Below are 16,113 nucleotides of genomic sequence, written 5' to 3' on the forward strand. Positions count from 1 at the left end.
GACAACAAGGGCAACAAAAGGGAAAATAAATAAATTAATTAATTAAAAAAAACAAAGGCAACAAAAGGGAATAAATAAATGCATAAATATTTAAAAAAAAAAAAAACCCGGGAGGCCAAAATTGAAAAACAAGATTAGAAAAGAAAACACAAGTCGAACCTGAAATGGAATTGGAGTATGACACCAAAGTAAAAGACTCTGGGGTGGGTGGGTGGGTGGGGAGAATACAGGTCCATGAAAGATGATGAATGACATAGTGGGGGTTGTATTGTTAAATGGGAATCTGGGGAATGTTATGCATTTACAGACTATTTTGTATTTACTGTTGAATGTAAAACATTAATTCCCCAATAAAGAAATAAATTATTAAAAAAAAAAAAAACAAACCTGGGGGTTAAGTAGCAAAAATAGCAAGGTTTATAGAGTCACACACACACACTATATATATATATATACATATATATATATATATATTCTGATTCATATCACCTAATTCGAGGGCCCTGCAAGGTACTAGAACAAGCCATACCGGCAATCCCCCCCAACAAATAGCTGATGGCTTCCCAGGCAGTGAGAAGTCAGGTCCCTGGTGTGGGCTCTGGCTGGCAGTGGAGGCAGACATGGAGCACGGCTTGCTGAGTCTTCCTCTGGGCCTCACGAAGAAGTTGCAAAGTCCCCGTGATCATAAATAAAAGTGACAGCGACTCTGAGCTGTGCTTGCAGTGAATCACTCTGATGCCTCTCTCGCACTGGCTCAGCCTAATCGGTGCTGTCAAAATATGCAGACCTTCAATCAAACAGCCCCACTCCCGGAAAACCATTCTCCTCGAGAAATGATCAGACAAGGGTGCATGGCCTCGGTACTAAAATGGGCGTGTGCTGTTTCCCTCTGGAAGCAAACCACTAGGGAAAAAAAGCAACAAAAAACTAAAATGGTTGGTGGTCAGGCGGTAGCACAGGGGGCTAAGTGCACATGGCGTGAAGCGCAAGGACGGACGTAAAGATCCCAGTTCGAGGCCCCGGCTCCCCACCCGCAGGGGGTTTGCTTCACAGGTGAAGCAGGTCTGCAAGTGTCTTTCTCTCCCCCTCTCTGTCTCCCCTCCTCTCTCCATTTATCTCTGTCCTATCCGACGACAACAACAATAACAGCAACAACAATGGAAATTCATAGTGTAGGTACTGAGCCCCACAAATAACTCTGGAGGCAAAAAAAAAAAAACCGAAAACCTAAAATGCTAACAGTAGATCTGATAGCTTCTCAGAAAGAATGTGTGCGTGTGTGTGTGTGTGTGTGTGTGTGTGTGTGTGTGTGTGTGTGTGTGTAGGGCAATGGTGCACCTGATAGTCCCAGGACCCCAGGTTCAAGCCCCCATCCCCACCTGCAAGGGGGAAGCTTTGTAAGTGGTGAAGCAGTGCTGCCAGTGTCTATCTTTCCCCCTCTTTTTTTTTTTTCTAATTTTTTTTTTAATGAGTTGGGTCACTCTGAGAAGGGACACCAAGGATGCCAACTCCCAAAAATTGACAAATTCAAATTAAAAGCTAATCCTGGAGGGGCCACGTGGTGGCACACCTGTGGGTAAGTGCACACATTTCAGTGTGCAAGGTTGCAGGTTCAAGTCCCTGGTCCCCACCTGCAGGGGGAAAGCTTCATGAGTGGTGGAGCAGGGCTTCAGGTGTCTATCTCCCCCTCCCTCTCTATTCCTGTCTCTAGCCAATAATAAATAAATAAAAACATTAATTTTTTTTAAAAAGCTAATCCTGGACTTTGGTGGACAACATGAATGTTCTTTTTTGAATGTATAAGAATAATGAGAAGAAAGTTAGCAAAACCTTTCCCAAGCAGAAGTACTATGCTCATTCTACTTTAACAATGTGGAACCCCAGTTCCATCAGGACCTGGAGAGACCAGGAGAAAAAAAAAGACATTCAGAAGTAGTAATAGGTGTAGGTATAACTTAGAAAGGGAAGAGAAGGCAGGACCACAGTGGGGAAAAAGGTCAAATAAATATATGAATATAGATAGTTACAGAAAGAATAGTCAACCAATATCCTGATCTTGGGAGAACCACTGCAGTTTCCAATGGAGGGAATAGGAACACAGAACTCTGGTGGCAGGAACTGTTATCTCATTAAATACATAAATCGACAAACCAGATTAGCCATATTACACCAACCCCAGCACAAAACCTCAGGCAGTAAAATAAAAACAACTGACTCGCATAGTCTGTTTAGCCGTGTTCTCTCCCCCCTTCCCTTCTCTCTCTCTCTCCTCCCTCCCTCCCCCCTACCCCCCCCCCCAAAAAAAAAAAGTGCTGCTCTGGTGACAATAACAAAACTCAGATCTGCCTATCTGTTTGAATGACCATAACTCAAGCATTTTTTTCAATAGGACAGAGAGAAATTAAAAGGGAGGGGGGGGGAGATAGAGAAGGAGAGAGAGAAAGATGCCTGCAAGTGGGGGGTGGAGACTTGAACCCAGATCCCTGCACATGGCAACATGTGTGTTCTACTAGGAGCACCACCACTCTGGCCCCCAACAGCATAATGAAAACTGCTTTTAGACGCAGGCCATTGTTAACCTGGACGGTTGGATATGCTTTTTTAAATTCTCTTGAGTTATTTATTGGATAGAAACAGCCAGAAATCAAGAGGGAAGTGGGTGATAGAGAGGGAGAGAGACAGAGAGACACTTGCAGCCCTGCTTCACCACTTGTGAAGCTTTTCCCCCTGCAAGTGGGGACCGGGGGCTCGAACCCCGAGGTCCTTGAGCACTGTGACATGTGCGGTCAACCAGGTGCGCCACCCCTTGGACCCTGGCAGAGCAGATATCAAAGCTCCGCTGCCTGTGTAGTTTCCCACAGGTGACTCCATGGCTCTGGGTGGTCTTCACAGGACACGTCTTGGCAGTGCCACAAAACTCCAGGCCCTCTGCCCATAACTGGCAGTCAGGTGAGACGCCCACCATGTGACGTCAGATGTGCGATTTTAAGCCTGGCTGCCATTGTTTCCCAAAAGCTCATCAGGAGAGCCTGGCTGTCAGTGGCCATTCCCCAGAGTTAATAAGCCCACAAAGCCAACAGCCGACAGACTTAACACTCACTCCTTAACACTCACACCGGGAGAGCAGCCAGGATCTGTAATTGGCAGAAAAGATTCCACCAGGGAAGCTCAGCAGAATTCACCAAGAACTGACAGGTAAAGCTGTGGAGCAAACGAGCCCTTTCTCTGGATCTAAAACTTCTCCTTCCCAAAATCTGGTCTTTTCTCTTTCTCTTCCTCTCTTCCTCCCTCTCTCTCTCTCTCTCTCCCCACTTTTCTTCCTCTCTTTCTTAAATATCCATTAGTTTTATTCAATAGGACAGAGAATAACTGAAGAGAGACAGTGAGAGAGAGAGAGAGAGAGAGACACCTACAGCCCTGCTTCATCACTAGCGAAGCTTTCCCCCTGCAGGTGGGGACAGGTTTTGAACCTGATTCCTTGTGCATGGTAACATGTGTACTCGACCCAGTGTGCCATGACCCAGTCTCCAAAATTGCACTTCCTAAGGGCCTTATCATATAAATGTTACTGACGTCACCATGAGGTGGGGGCTGGTTGCTTGAGGAAGCAGAAGCCCCCCCCCTCCCCCGTCCTCTTTAAAAACAGCAAGCCAATAAAAATGAACATACAAAGACCAGGCAGTGGCTTACCTGGCTGAGCACACACATTGCCATGCCACCCTGGGGTTCGAGCCCCAGCTCCCCACCTGCAGGGTGGAAGCTTCATGAACAGTGAAGTAGTTATGCAGGTATCTCTTTCTCTCTCTGTTCCCCCCTTGCTTCTTAATTTCTGTCCTATCAAATACAAAAATAAATCATTTCTTTTTAAAAATACATTTATTTATTTATTCCCTTTAGTTGCCCTTGTTGTACTGTTGTCGTTACTGTTGTTGCTACTGATGTTGTTGTTGTTGGATAGGACAGAGAGCAATGGAGAGAGGAGAGGAAGACAGAGAGGGGGAGAGAAAGACAGACACCTGCAGACCTGCTTCACCACCTGGGAAGCGACTCCCCTGCAGGTGGGGAGCTAGAGGCTCAAACCAGGAACCTTACGCAAGTCCTTGAGCTTTGCACCACCTGCGCTTAACCGGCTGCGCTACCGCCCGACTCCCAAAAATAAATCATTTCTTAAATGAATATATAATTGATAATTGGATGTAGGTGTTTCCTTGCTGAATTCCAATAGTTATGGGACATGAACGACTTGTTTCCTTAAACTCTCCTGGACTCTGTAACTTGGAAAGTCACTTCCTAGGGTGTATTGGGCATTTATTTCCTCAAAGAGAAAAAGGTATAAAATGTAAAGCAAATGATACCAACAGAACAGCAAGGCAGTGATCATCTGGGTTCAAATCCTGACTTATCCCTTTATTTCATTTTGTAATATTTTTATTATCTTTACTTATTTATTGGATAGAGATAGCCAGAAATCCAGAGAGGAGGAGTGATAAAGAGGGAGAGAAACAGACACCTTGGCAGCCCTGCTTCACCACTCGTGAAGATTTCCCCCTGCAGGTGGGGACTGGGGGCTTGAAGCGGGTCCTTGAACATTGTCACTTGTGCACTCAACCAGGTGCGCCACCAGCCTGACACCCCCTGACTTCTTTGTCTCCTCTTGAGTGGAACCTACAGCAATGTGAAGTGAGATAAGCCCAAAAGAGAAGGATGGATACAGGATAACCTCACTCAAAAGTGAGACTTAAGGAGAAGGCCCAGAGGCAGGCCCCTTGTCTGCACATCCTGCCCCAGTTCTCTCCCTCCTTGACCGCAAAGGCCACAACATGACCTGTGACCCCTGGAGACAAAGGCTGAAGCTCATCCCCTGAGGGTTTCACCCTTCCCCAGAAGGGACTAGAAAGCTGGGGGAGACCAAGAAGCTTTGGACCTTTGGCTGGCTCATCTTTCTCTCTCTCCCCAGCCCTCTCTCTCTCCAGTCTACATGCCTACATGGCTTGTACTTTCTTCTCCTTTTCTTTTTCTTTTTAAATATTTATTTATTTTTTAATCCCCTTTTGTTGTCCTTGTTTTTTTATTGTTGTAGTTATTATTGTTGTTATTGATGTTGTTGTTGGATAGGACAGAGAGAAATGGAGAGAGGAGGGGAAGACTGAGAGGGGGGAGAGAAAGACAGACACCTGCAGACCTGCTTCACCGCCTTGAAGCGACTCTCCTGCAGGTGGGGAGTCGGTGGGCTCGAACGGGGATCCTTATGCTGGTCCTTGCGCTTTGTGCCAAGTGCACTTAACCTGCTGCGGGGATGCATTGGATCGACCTTCTCGTGGTGCATCCAGTGAGTACCCATTCATTGGGGAAACTGACGATCCTTGCTAGCCGACTGAATCCACATGGATTCCAGTCACTTTCAAAGCCAGCAACAAGCAGCTCCTGACAGCTTTCAACCTGACGCTGTCGACTGGAAGAAGGGCAAACGCTAGAAGAAGAAGAACCGGCAGCACTACCGCCCAACTCCCTCTTCTCCTTTTCTGTCCTTAACTTTCTCCCAATCAATGCTCATCTTCTCCCCGGAACATGACTGTCTGTGATTCTTCCATGTAGAAGTCATTCTAGAACCTCCCAAGGGAAGAAAGTAGGGAGTGGCCCCAGTTAGCTGCTCCCTTCCCCTCAACAGATATAAATTGGGGTTAAGAGTGCTTTGCAGAGGCTGTACCTGTGTACCATCCTGTAATCCATTAACCCTGCCCCTGCCATAAAGGGGGAATAAAATAAGTCAACAAAAGAACATTAAAATGTCTTCTTTTATTGTAGCTCAGTAGTATTTCTTTGTCTTTTTTATGTTCACCATCTATTGTGGGATCATTGGGGTGCTTTCCCATCATGATTATTTTAAGTAGGGCTTCAAGAGCTTTTTTTTCTTTTTTCTTTTTGCCTGCTGGGGCTCGGTGCCCAATCCACTGCTCCTGGAGGTTATTTTTTCCCTTTTGTTGCCCTTGTTGTTTATTGTTGTTATTATTATTGTAGTTATTGCTGTCATTGTTGTTGGATAGGACAGAGAGAAATCGAGAGAGGAGGGGAAGACAGAGAGGGGAAGAGAAGAGACCACCGCAGGAGGAGCTGGCCCCGCGAACCTGGGTCCTTACACTGGTCCTAGCGCTTTGCGCCGTGTGCACTTAACCCACGGCGCTACCGCCTGGCCCCCCCAAAATAGTATTTTTTAAATAATACGATTTTCATTTTAATTTTTAAAAAATACCAAATGTCTTAGGGGGGGAAGACTATCTGCATCTCCCTCCTCCTCCTCTAAAAAGCCTACATATCCGAGGAGAAAGCAAAGGCTATGCAAAACAGAAGCTCACCCCTACTCAAGGACCTCCCAGGGTCAAGATTAGAAAACTCCCAAGAGGTGCTTAATCATTTGGATGCTGGGTTGCGGAAGCTGTTTACTCACTGGAGAAGATACAGACGTTATGTAAAGACCCCTACCTGGCAGGCGGGGAGACATTCCTCTCTCCACCCCGACAGACAGAGGCAGGGGTTCAGGTTCAAAGGAAAAGGAGAGAGAGGTAGGGGGTCCCATGGAAGAGACCTGTGAGGGCTGGTTTCTGAAAGGCACGAGGCGGCCAGGATATGCGATCAGCCTAGAGGAAGGCGGGGACAAAGGGCACAAGGCCGGGCGGGTAATAGGTCCATGCGAGCCGAATTCGTCTGGGGCGGGAGGGTCGAGAGCCCAGAGAGTTGCACGGATCAGGACTGCAGCGGGCAGCCAAGGGACCAGGACCCTGAACTTCAGTGTTAAAAGGAGCAAGTACATCCTTTGGAAGGCAGCGATCCGGAAAGGCTGACATCTGGCAGAAGGGAACAGGCTGAAAAGGCAGAGAGTCCAGAGTCCCGGGGTTGGGCAGTGGTGCACCGGGTTAAGCGCACAGGGCGCGAAGCACAAAGACTTACTTGCGCTTGGATCCAGGTTTGAGCCCGCGGCTCCCCACCTGGAAGGGGGGGGGGGTGTCACTTCTCAAGTGGTGAAGCAGGTCTGCAGGTGTCTATCTTTCTCTCCCCCCTCTCTGTCTCCTTCCTCTCTCAATTTCTCTCTGTCCTATCCTATCCAACAACAATAATAGTAACAACCACAATGGGAGAAAATGGCCTTCAGGAGCAATGGATTCCTAGTGCAGGCACCGAGCCCCAGGGATGACCCTGAAGGCAAAATAAATAAATAAATTTTAAAAGCCAGAGCCACACCACCGGGCACAGGAGTGGTGCAAGGCTGGCTGGGACTCCCTCCCACCACCTGAGACCCTGGTTAATTTCTAAACGTACTCATCCTAACTGACCTACGGTTTCTCTTTTTCTTTCCTGACTGTGACTCTTGTGCTTTGCCGATCTTACCTTGAATTTCCCTGGTAACCAGTCAAGGGCAGAGAAATAAAAGCTGGGAGGGCCCCAGGGAGAGCTCAGTGGGCCAGAGCACTGGATTTGCAAGCCTGACAGTCCGGGTTCGAGCCCCAGCAAAGACATACGCCAGAGCTGAGCAGCTAAAGCTCTGGTTCCTCTTCTAATCTTGAAAGAGAGAGAGAGAGAGAGAGAGAGAGAGAAAGGGAATGGGTAGCACACATGGTTGAGGACACACACTCCAGGGCACATGGACCCAGGTTCAAATACCTGATCCCCTATCTTTGTAAGTGGTGAAGCAGTGTCTCTTTGTCTAGTTCTCTCTCTAACTCTCCCCCTTTCCTATCAATTTCTCTCTTGTCTCTATGCCATATATAGAAATAGATATAGATATATGAAGGTCAGATAACCAGCTGACAGGTCATAGGTGGGGGATGGGCACAGTTACCCCAAACTCTGGATGTTTTTGCTTTTTAAAAAATATTTATTTATATTCCCTTTTGTTTCCTTGTTTTTTATTGTTGTAGTTATTATTGTTGTTGTTATTGATGTCATTGTTGGACAAAACCGGGAGAAATGGAGAGAGGAGGGGAAGACAGGGGGGAGAGAGAAAGACAGACTCCTGCAGACCTGCTTCACTGCTTGCGAAGCAACCCCCCTGCAGGTGGGGAGCCGGGGGCTCCAACTGGGACCCTTAGGCAGGTCCTTATGCTTTGCACCATGTGTGCGTAACCTGCTGCAATACTGCCCGACACCCATTTTTGCTTCTTTTAAGTTTGGAGGGGCTCTGTGCTCTGCCTGAGGGTGTTTAGGCGAGGGGAAGGGCTGCTGCGTTTAGTATGAAGCACAGTGTCTGTCCCCAATCTCGCCTGATCTGTATGCAGGCTTCTAAACCCCAGGAATACAAACATGGAGGTCCCTGGCCCCTGGCAGGGGTACTGAGCACATTCAAGGCTCAAAGGTGACCCCACTTAAAGCCAGCAGGGTTGGATAAGCAAACACTGCTAGCTGCTCACTCTCTCCGGTGCCAGAAGCCAGGGCCTGCCTGCACTGGTTCCTGCCTGATTTTGTGGGCTGTGAGAGGGAGAGCAGAGGTCACATGATGGGAGGAGCAGTCCTCTCCTACAGCCTGGGCTGGAGTGGGGTTGGGGGAATCAGGCTCCCGCTCGCAGTACTGTCTGGCCTGCAGCTGCTCCCCAGGGTTTGGGGGTGTGTGAGTGAGAGAGAGAGAGAGAGAGAAAGGAATGAGGGTGAGAGGAATCTGAGTCCTCAGGTGGACACCAAATACTGTCATGCAAAACCACAGAGGACTAGAGAAACAGCTCACCTAGAGGGTGTCTGACTTGTCACGTGCATGGCCAGGGTTCGAGCCCCCAGCAAACCATATGAAAACATTAAGGCACCAGAGGAGGCTCCCTCTAGTGGTGGTGTGTCTCTGCCTCTGGGGGACTGTCTGTCACTCTGAAAAAGTCAGCCAGGAGCAGTGAAATCTCCTGGTGCAAAACAAAATAACAAAACACGAGGCACTCTATCTACCCTGAGAAAAAGTCAGAAGGGAATGTCCCTGGTCTACTTTTTAGCCAGCGAAGAGATCATGTGCCGGATTTGGTGGGATGAGAAGTCCTGGGTGTTTTCTTCGTGTCCTTGAGAGCTGATGGGGGAGGTGAGGTAGTTGCAAAAAATGACAGTTTCCCTTTTTCTGCTTGACACTGGGGCAATTAATCACTGGGGTTCAGTGCCTGCAGGAGGACTCCACTGCTCCCAGTGTCAACTTTTCTTTCAATCTCTCCCCCCTCCTTCATTCTGTTAAAGGGATAAAAGGGGGAGGACGGCATCTAGCCCCCATTCTGAGAGTCCGTTGTGCCAATCTCAACAAAGAATTGATGGAAAGCATGCTTATTCAGGTAAATTAAACTTTATTGAAAAAAATACATATTAGGGCATGAAATGGAGGGGGAGAGGGAGGGAGAGAGAGAGAGAAAAAAAAAAGGGGACTTACTTATAGGCTTTATGGTCACACTGTAGTTCCAGAAAGAGCAAGCCCCAAAGGTTCACCTCTTTAAAGCAAAGGCCTCACCTACACCTGCAACCACTCCCATTTCTGGGTGGTGCCTTCTCTCCCTTAACACTTTCATTCTTCCTCTTTTTTGACAGGACAGAGAGGAATGGAGGTTGAGGGGAGAGGAAGAGAGATACCTGCAGCACTGCTTCACCACTCGTGAAGCTTCCCCCCAACAGGTAGGGACTGGGACCTTGAACCCAGGTCCTTGCACACAGTAACTTGTTTAATGAGCCACAGCCTGTTTCCTACTTTTTTTTTTATTGCCAAGAAAAATAATTATCCTTAAGGTCAACAGTAAGTTCCAACACTGTTGTAAGCTTTAAAAAAAAAAAAAGAAAGAAAGAAAGAAAAAAGGCAAAAACATTTGGACAGCTCCAAGCACCCATCTAAACCAAGATGCCATCATCCTGAGGTTACGGAGATAAGGACAGTTAACCCAGGTGACACCTTCAGAGCTGTGACCCAGTGTCCTTTAAGTCACTTTCTCTGTGTGGACCTCAGAGTCGTCCAGCTGCTCACCTTTTTATGCTGAAAAAGCACCCAGTCTCCCTAGTGAATCCCAGGAATAACCCCCACCCTCCAAAAAAAAAAAAAGCTCTTTTGTTTGAACAGCCTAGAAGCTACACCTCAAAGAGAAAACAAAAGTCAAGTTCACATTTGCAATCTGCTGGTAGCTATGGGCCTAGGGGCTGTGTTTGATTCTGGGGGAGCAGAAATAGTGTCCACTTTCAAACATTAATAGCAGGGAGTGGGGGAGGGCAGGTGGTGGTGCACTAGGCAAAGCACACATATTACAAGCTCAAAGGCCTAAGTTCAATCCCGTGGTCCCCACTTGCAAGGAGAAAGCTTCAAGAGTGGTGCAGCAGTGCTGCAGGTGTCTCTGTTTCTCTGCCTTTCTATCTCCCTCTTCCTTCTCAATTCCTCTCTACCCAATAAATAAATCTCTTAAAACATCAACAGTGGGGGCCAGGTGGTGGCATGCCTGCTAATGCAACTACACATTGCAGTGTGCAAGGACCTGAGTTCAAGCACCGGGTCCCCACCTGCAGGGCAGACATCGCACAAGCAATGAAGCAAGGCTGCAGGTAGGTCTCTCTGTCTCTCTTCTCCTCTCCTCTCCTCCCCTCTCTTCTCTTCTCTCTCTCTTTCTCTCCCCTGCTCTATCCGCCTCTTCCCTGTCAACTTCTTTCTCAGACAAGATCAGGAGTGTTCAGGGTGGTGTGACTCTATTTCTATCTCTATACAAAATAAATATTAAAAAATAATAAAGATATCAACACCTCGTTGTTGGTGGAGCTTTTGTCTAGTTAAGAAGAAGAAACCAAACTTAGCTTCCAGGACTTTTTTTCAATCACTTGTCTGCAAATAGGAAAGCCACAAGGAGCCCAGAGTGAATGCCCCAGGTCCTAGGAGAAGTCGTAGGCGTCTAACACAAATGTAAATGGAGAACTGCAGCGTGCTTGGTTGCTACCAGGCTGGGAAGCCTCTGGAAGTCAGCAACCATCAGCTGACAGGCACGAGCTCCCCGCAGCACCTCCCAGGAAGATTATTTCACACAGACAAGCGCAGGCAAGAAGCTCTGAGCCTGCAACCCACACCGCACGAATACCAGGAAGGACCCCAGCCACATCCCGGGTCCAGCTCGTGGCTCTCAGGGAGCAGAGATGTCCTCTGCCCGGCAATGTGGCGACAACATCTGCAGACCTTTTACTGTTACTTTTTTTGGAGGGGGAGGGTCCTAGCAGTCTGGAGTGGGTAGCAGCCAGGGAAAGCAGCTCCACATCCTAGCAACCACAGGACAACCTCCCCCCACCAACACACATACACACAGCAAAGATCATCAGCTTCAAATGTCCATAATGGTACCCAGAAACTCGGCTGGCATACAGGAAGCCTTCCAGAAGCATCACTGAGATTCACACAGCAGCAGCTCGTCCCAAGCACAGCCTTGTCGTTGTCATGTGAGCATTCAGACATCAGATGAGGGCACCTCTCCAATCTCTTTTCCTTCCTTCCTTCCTTCCTTCCTTCCTTCCTTCCTTCCTTCCTTTTCCTTTCTCTCTACTGGTACTCCTTTCTTTCCCTCTTTTCTTTCTGTCAGAATACTGCTCAGCTCTGACTTATGTTGATGCCAGGGACTGAACCTGGCACCTCAGAACCTCTGGCATAGAAGTCTGTTGTCTAAACTGCGGTGCTAGACCCTTGGCTTCCAGTTTCTCTCTCCTCTTTCACCACCAGCTCCTCCGAAGCAGAGCACCACCCCAGGACATAAAATACTGAAGGTCAAACTCAGTACCTCCTACTTGAGACTCCAATGCATAACCCACCACACCACTTCCGAGGCCTTTGTTCCTTTTTAATTTATTTCATTTCTTTCATAGGAGATAAGAGACGAGAGAGTGGAAGGGGAGAAGTCAGAGCACCATTTCAGCTGGGGATCAAACCGGGAGCTCTCCCAGCCGAGCTATTTCCTTGTTCTCCTGCACATGCTTGAGCGAGCGATCCCATTAAATCTAGATCCCTTTAACTCTAGATCCTCTAACTCTAGATCACAGCCGGGAAGGCAGTAAGAATGTGGCCGGAGTGGCTGCAGTGATAAGAAGCCCCCCCCCCCCCCAATTTTGCTGTCTATGTCTCCACCACCATCCTGGGACGCTGCTTCTAATTCAGCAGGATAGCTCAACCAGGAGGTGCTGTCATGAGACACCAGAGAGAAACAGCATCTGCTGGAGAAGTCTGTTTAGTTAGTAAGACCCTGGGAGCTCTGAGTGCCCACCCAACCCCCCCCCCCCCCCCCCCCCGCCGCGGCCTGCAGACGTCAGTGACACCTGCAGGGGCAGCACCTGGAGGGCTGATGGCAAAGTCACAGTGCAAAACAAACACACCTCATGATGAGAAGTCTAACACCATTAGCATTACTTGCGGAGCTGGGGTCTGATTCATGCAATGTGTCACTGCTCCCAGGCAAACCTTTTCACCCAGACAGAGAGGGAGAGAGACACGTACAGAGAAAGAGAGAGAGAGAGAGTGAGAGAGAGAGAGATCACAACACTGGATCTTTCCGCGGTGCCATGGTGACAGTCCCATGTGTTGTCAGAACTCGAACCTGGGTCACATGCATGGGACAAGGCACACAGCCTGCTAGGTGAGGTACCGCTTGATACTGAACATTTAATTTTAAAAGAATGAGGCCACCACCACCCAAAAACTAAATACTTGAGTCAATGGCAAATGAGGAAAATGGCCCTGGGATCTAGAGGAAGCTCTGCATCCTGGGGCAAATGGGCCCAGACTTTGGTGGAGGGAGAAGACACTGGAGTAGATGCTGGCTATAGTCCAGCTCCTATAATATTTCAGTCACTGGAAAAAAAAAAAAAAGTCCGACCACCAGGTCTCTCTATGCTAAACCAGGATTTAGTACACAGAAAGCATACTTGGGGGAGGGAGGGGTGTGAGGTGGTGATGCACCTGGTTGAGAGCTTGTTACCATGCTCAAACACCAGGGTTCAATCCCCCCCACACCTATGGAAGGCTTCACAAACAGTGAAGCAGGTCTGCAGGTGTCTCTTTGACTCTCTCCCCCTTCCCTCTCAATTTCTCTATCCAGTAAATAATTAATTAATTAATTAAATAATTAAAAAGAAAATATTAAAGAGTGCTTATGAGGGTGTGGGAGGGTCCCCAGGGCAGCAGCTTATTACAACTGTCCCACGTTGTCCTGCAGTCCTCCATACTTACACAAGGGGGCAGCCTTAGTTCCACAGGGAGGCCACTGACCACAGATAGGCATGGGATGGGGGCGGGGGAGCAGTGACCCCAAGAAACTGAACACTAATGCTATGCTTCATCAGGTCTCCTATGGGACCCAGAACACACAAACCGAAATAATCTCTCTCTCTCTCTCTCTCTCTCTCTCTCTCTCTGGCACACACACACACACACACACACACACACACACACACACACAGTGTTGTGAAAACACAACCTGAACTGTACACAGTATGCTGTCTTAGAGTGACTGCAATTAAACAGATCCCACCCTGGGAATCATTCTTTAGCTTGCAACTCGTCAAAAAATAAAATAAATTATGGTGTCTCTATCAGGCACCCAAGTAAAGGCCAATGTATGGGTTAGGGAAGGCCACATGTACAATCACAACCACTATCTATTTCCTGCCTGAAAAACCCATTCATTCCCCTGGCACCTAACTCTCAGATTGCCACCTCTCTGAACACAGGACTCAGCACACAAGAAATAAAAGTATCATCACCTTGGCCTGCAGAGAGAGCTCAGAAGAAGGCAGAGTGACTTGAAGTCATAGCCCCAATTCAAATACAGCAAACCAGCCAACACCAGGAAGACAAACCCTCGTGGCCCTAATTCGCTTGAAAAAGTTCCCAAACTTGGACTGGCTTCACCAGCTGCCACCCCTCTCCCACCAGCCCCCCCCCCCCACCGCTATATCCTCTGGCCTCCAATGCAAAGTCCCCGCGTCTGACGCCCTTAAGTCAACTCAGTTTACTCTGAACCACTTCAAACCTCAAACTTAAACAGAATTTATTAAATAAACACAGCCATGAAAGGACAGGGAGCCAAGAAACCACAGAAACTCTGGATCCCAGAAAGAGAGAGAAAAAAAATCTCAAGTCAAGGTTTCAAGTAACAGCATTGCCCCGCCCGCGCTGACCTCCTCAAAAGGAGGATGGTGGGGGGACGGCATAAATTTAATCTTTAAAATGAACGATTGCCGGCACAGAAGGGGTTCTTCCCTCGGAATCCCCAAGCGGCCGGGGCAGCGCAGATGCACGGGGGTTAGCGTCGCTTCCTGGGGACAACCCGGACCCCCCCCCCCAAAAAAAAAGAAGCATGCTTCTGGTGAGCCCAGACTCCAAAGGTCCAGTGGGTGAATGATTAAACCCTTACTTTCCTGGACTACCGCCTTCTTTGCAAGAAACTCCCTCACCTCAGGTCTGCAGGAAGCCGGTACTTCCCCCCACACCCCCTTTTTTCTTTCATTCTTTTTTTCAGAGGAAATACCAGACTAGACCTTTCTTGGGAGCAAAAGGCACGTCCCGGGTTGCACATTTTATTGCGCTTCCTGCAGCCGGGTTGCGGGGGGGGGGGGGCAGTCGTGCACGCAGATCTGGGGACGGCGGGAGGGGTGGTCGCGCATCTGGAGGTGCCCGGATCACACCCACCCGGGAGCGAGCGAGCCACCCACGCCCCGGGCTGCTCACCTGTGGCTACACCCCGGGAGCCCTGGCAGCGCGCGGGATAGTATGAAACCTGCCTCGGCTTACTCAGCCCTCGGCTCCCTCGGGGGAGGGGTGAGAAGTGGGGGTGGGTGCGACTCACAAAGTTTCGCCCTCTTGGAGTTTAGGGGCGCAGGGCGCGCGGGCCGGCGAGCGGAGCACCTCTGCCCCCCCCCCCATCGCCAGGGCGCCGGACGCGGGCGCACTCACCTCGGGGAAGAAGTTGTCCATTGTTCCCGTGCGCTCCCCAGCTCGCCCGGGGCCGGCGTCCGTCCGGCTCGCCGAAGTCTGTCCCGCCGCAGGTCCGGGGGGCACCCCTGGCGCGTCACGGCGCGGCTCCCCGGAACCCCAGCCCGCGGGGCTCCCCGGAGGCCATCGCCCGCGCCCCTGCCCGTCCCGTCCGGCGCCCCTTTTGTTCGGCCCGGACCCGGGTCTCTAACTCCTGGAGTCCGGATGGCAGCCTTTTGTCTCCAAGTTGCTCACTCCAGGGCGCAGCGACCGCGAGCGGGGAACAGCTGGTGGCACATTCTTCACCCCTCCCCACCCGAGCCGGGGGCGGGGGGCCGGCGGGGGGCTGCAGAGTGCGCCCCGGCTCGCTGCCTGGCTCTCTGGGCTCTCTGGGCTGGGAGCCGGGGCTCCCGGCGCGGGGCGGTGGTCGCCCAGCCAAGCCCGGAGTCGCGCGCTCTCTGCCCCCGGGCGAGCGCCGCCGTCGCCGACGCGGTGAGTGTCCCGGCGCCCGGCTCAGCCGGCTGGTTCACCGCGGCTCCAGGACTTGCTAGGAGGCTCGCAGGCCACGCCCACATTGTGGGCACGCCCACTCCGCAACCTACCACGCCCCCCGGCGGTGAGCCACGCCCACTGGGGCGGCCCAACCCGTGTGGTTCACTAGCCTCGCCTCTCCTCGCCCGGCCTCTTCAGGAGCTGAGCCACGCCCACCAGGTCGGCCCAACCCGGTTCTTCAGCTACCGCGGCCCCGCCCTTTCGGGAAGCAATGCCGGCTGCCAAGCCCGCCAGGGCAATTCTGCGGAGTCAGCCACGCCCATCGGGCGCGCCCCGCCCCTACTAGGCCCAGGCCACGCCCACTCTGGCTCAGCCTGGCCTCCTGCTGCTGCCACTACTGCCATGAGCCGGCCTGGACGGGGCGGGCCAGACAGGCTGCGAGGCTCCCTGGGCGCCTCCCCACCTAAGTGCCGCCAGAGGAGTTAACTCCCACCTCCGGGGCTAGAGACCTCATAAGTCCCGGGGGAGGAGGGGTTGTGAGCTTTTACGCCGCCTTTGATCTCTAGCAGTCCCTGCAGCGGGCTCAGCGCGGGGCTCATTATTGCTGCTTAGCAGCGGCGCGACCCCGGGGGAGGAAGCGGTGCGTGGAGCGGCCTCCCGGGCTGCTGGGCCAGATCAAAGCGGGGACGAGG

General features: G+C 50.5%; 1 protein-coding gene across 1 annotated transcript in view; it reads right to left on the bottom strand.

Moving 5' to 3' along the window:
• MYO10 (myosin X) overlaps positions 1-15,485 on the bottom strand; it is a 243,536-nt gene extending 228,051 nt beyond the window's left edge. The window contains exons 1-2 of the mRNA XM_060191929.1: positions 14,912-15,485; positions 7,384-7,554 (exon numbers count right to left, since the gene is read on the bottom strand). Of these exons, the coding sequence (XP_060047912.1) occupies positions 7,384-7,554; positions 14,912-14,932 (192 nt within the window). The 5' untranslated portion in view covers positions 14,933-15,485. The remainder of the gene's footprint in view (positions 1-7,383; positions 7,555-14,911) is intronic.
• Between the last annotated feature and the right edge of the window lie 628 nt (positions 15,486-16,113).

This window comes from Erinaceus europaeus, chromosome 5 (assembly GCF_950295315.1).
Source record: "Erinaceus europaeus chromosome 5, mEriEur2.1, whole genome shotgun sequence".
In the NCBI taxonomy this organism is placed as follows: Eukaryota; Metazoa; Chordata; class Mammalia; order Eulipotyphla; family Erinaceidae; genus Erinaceus; species Erinaceus europaeus.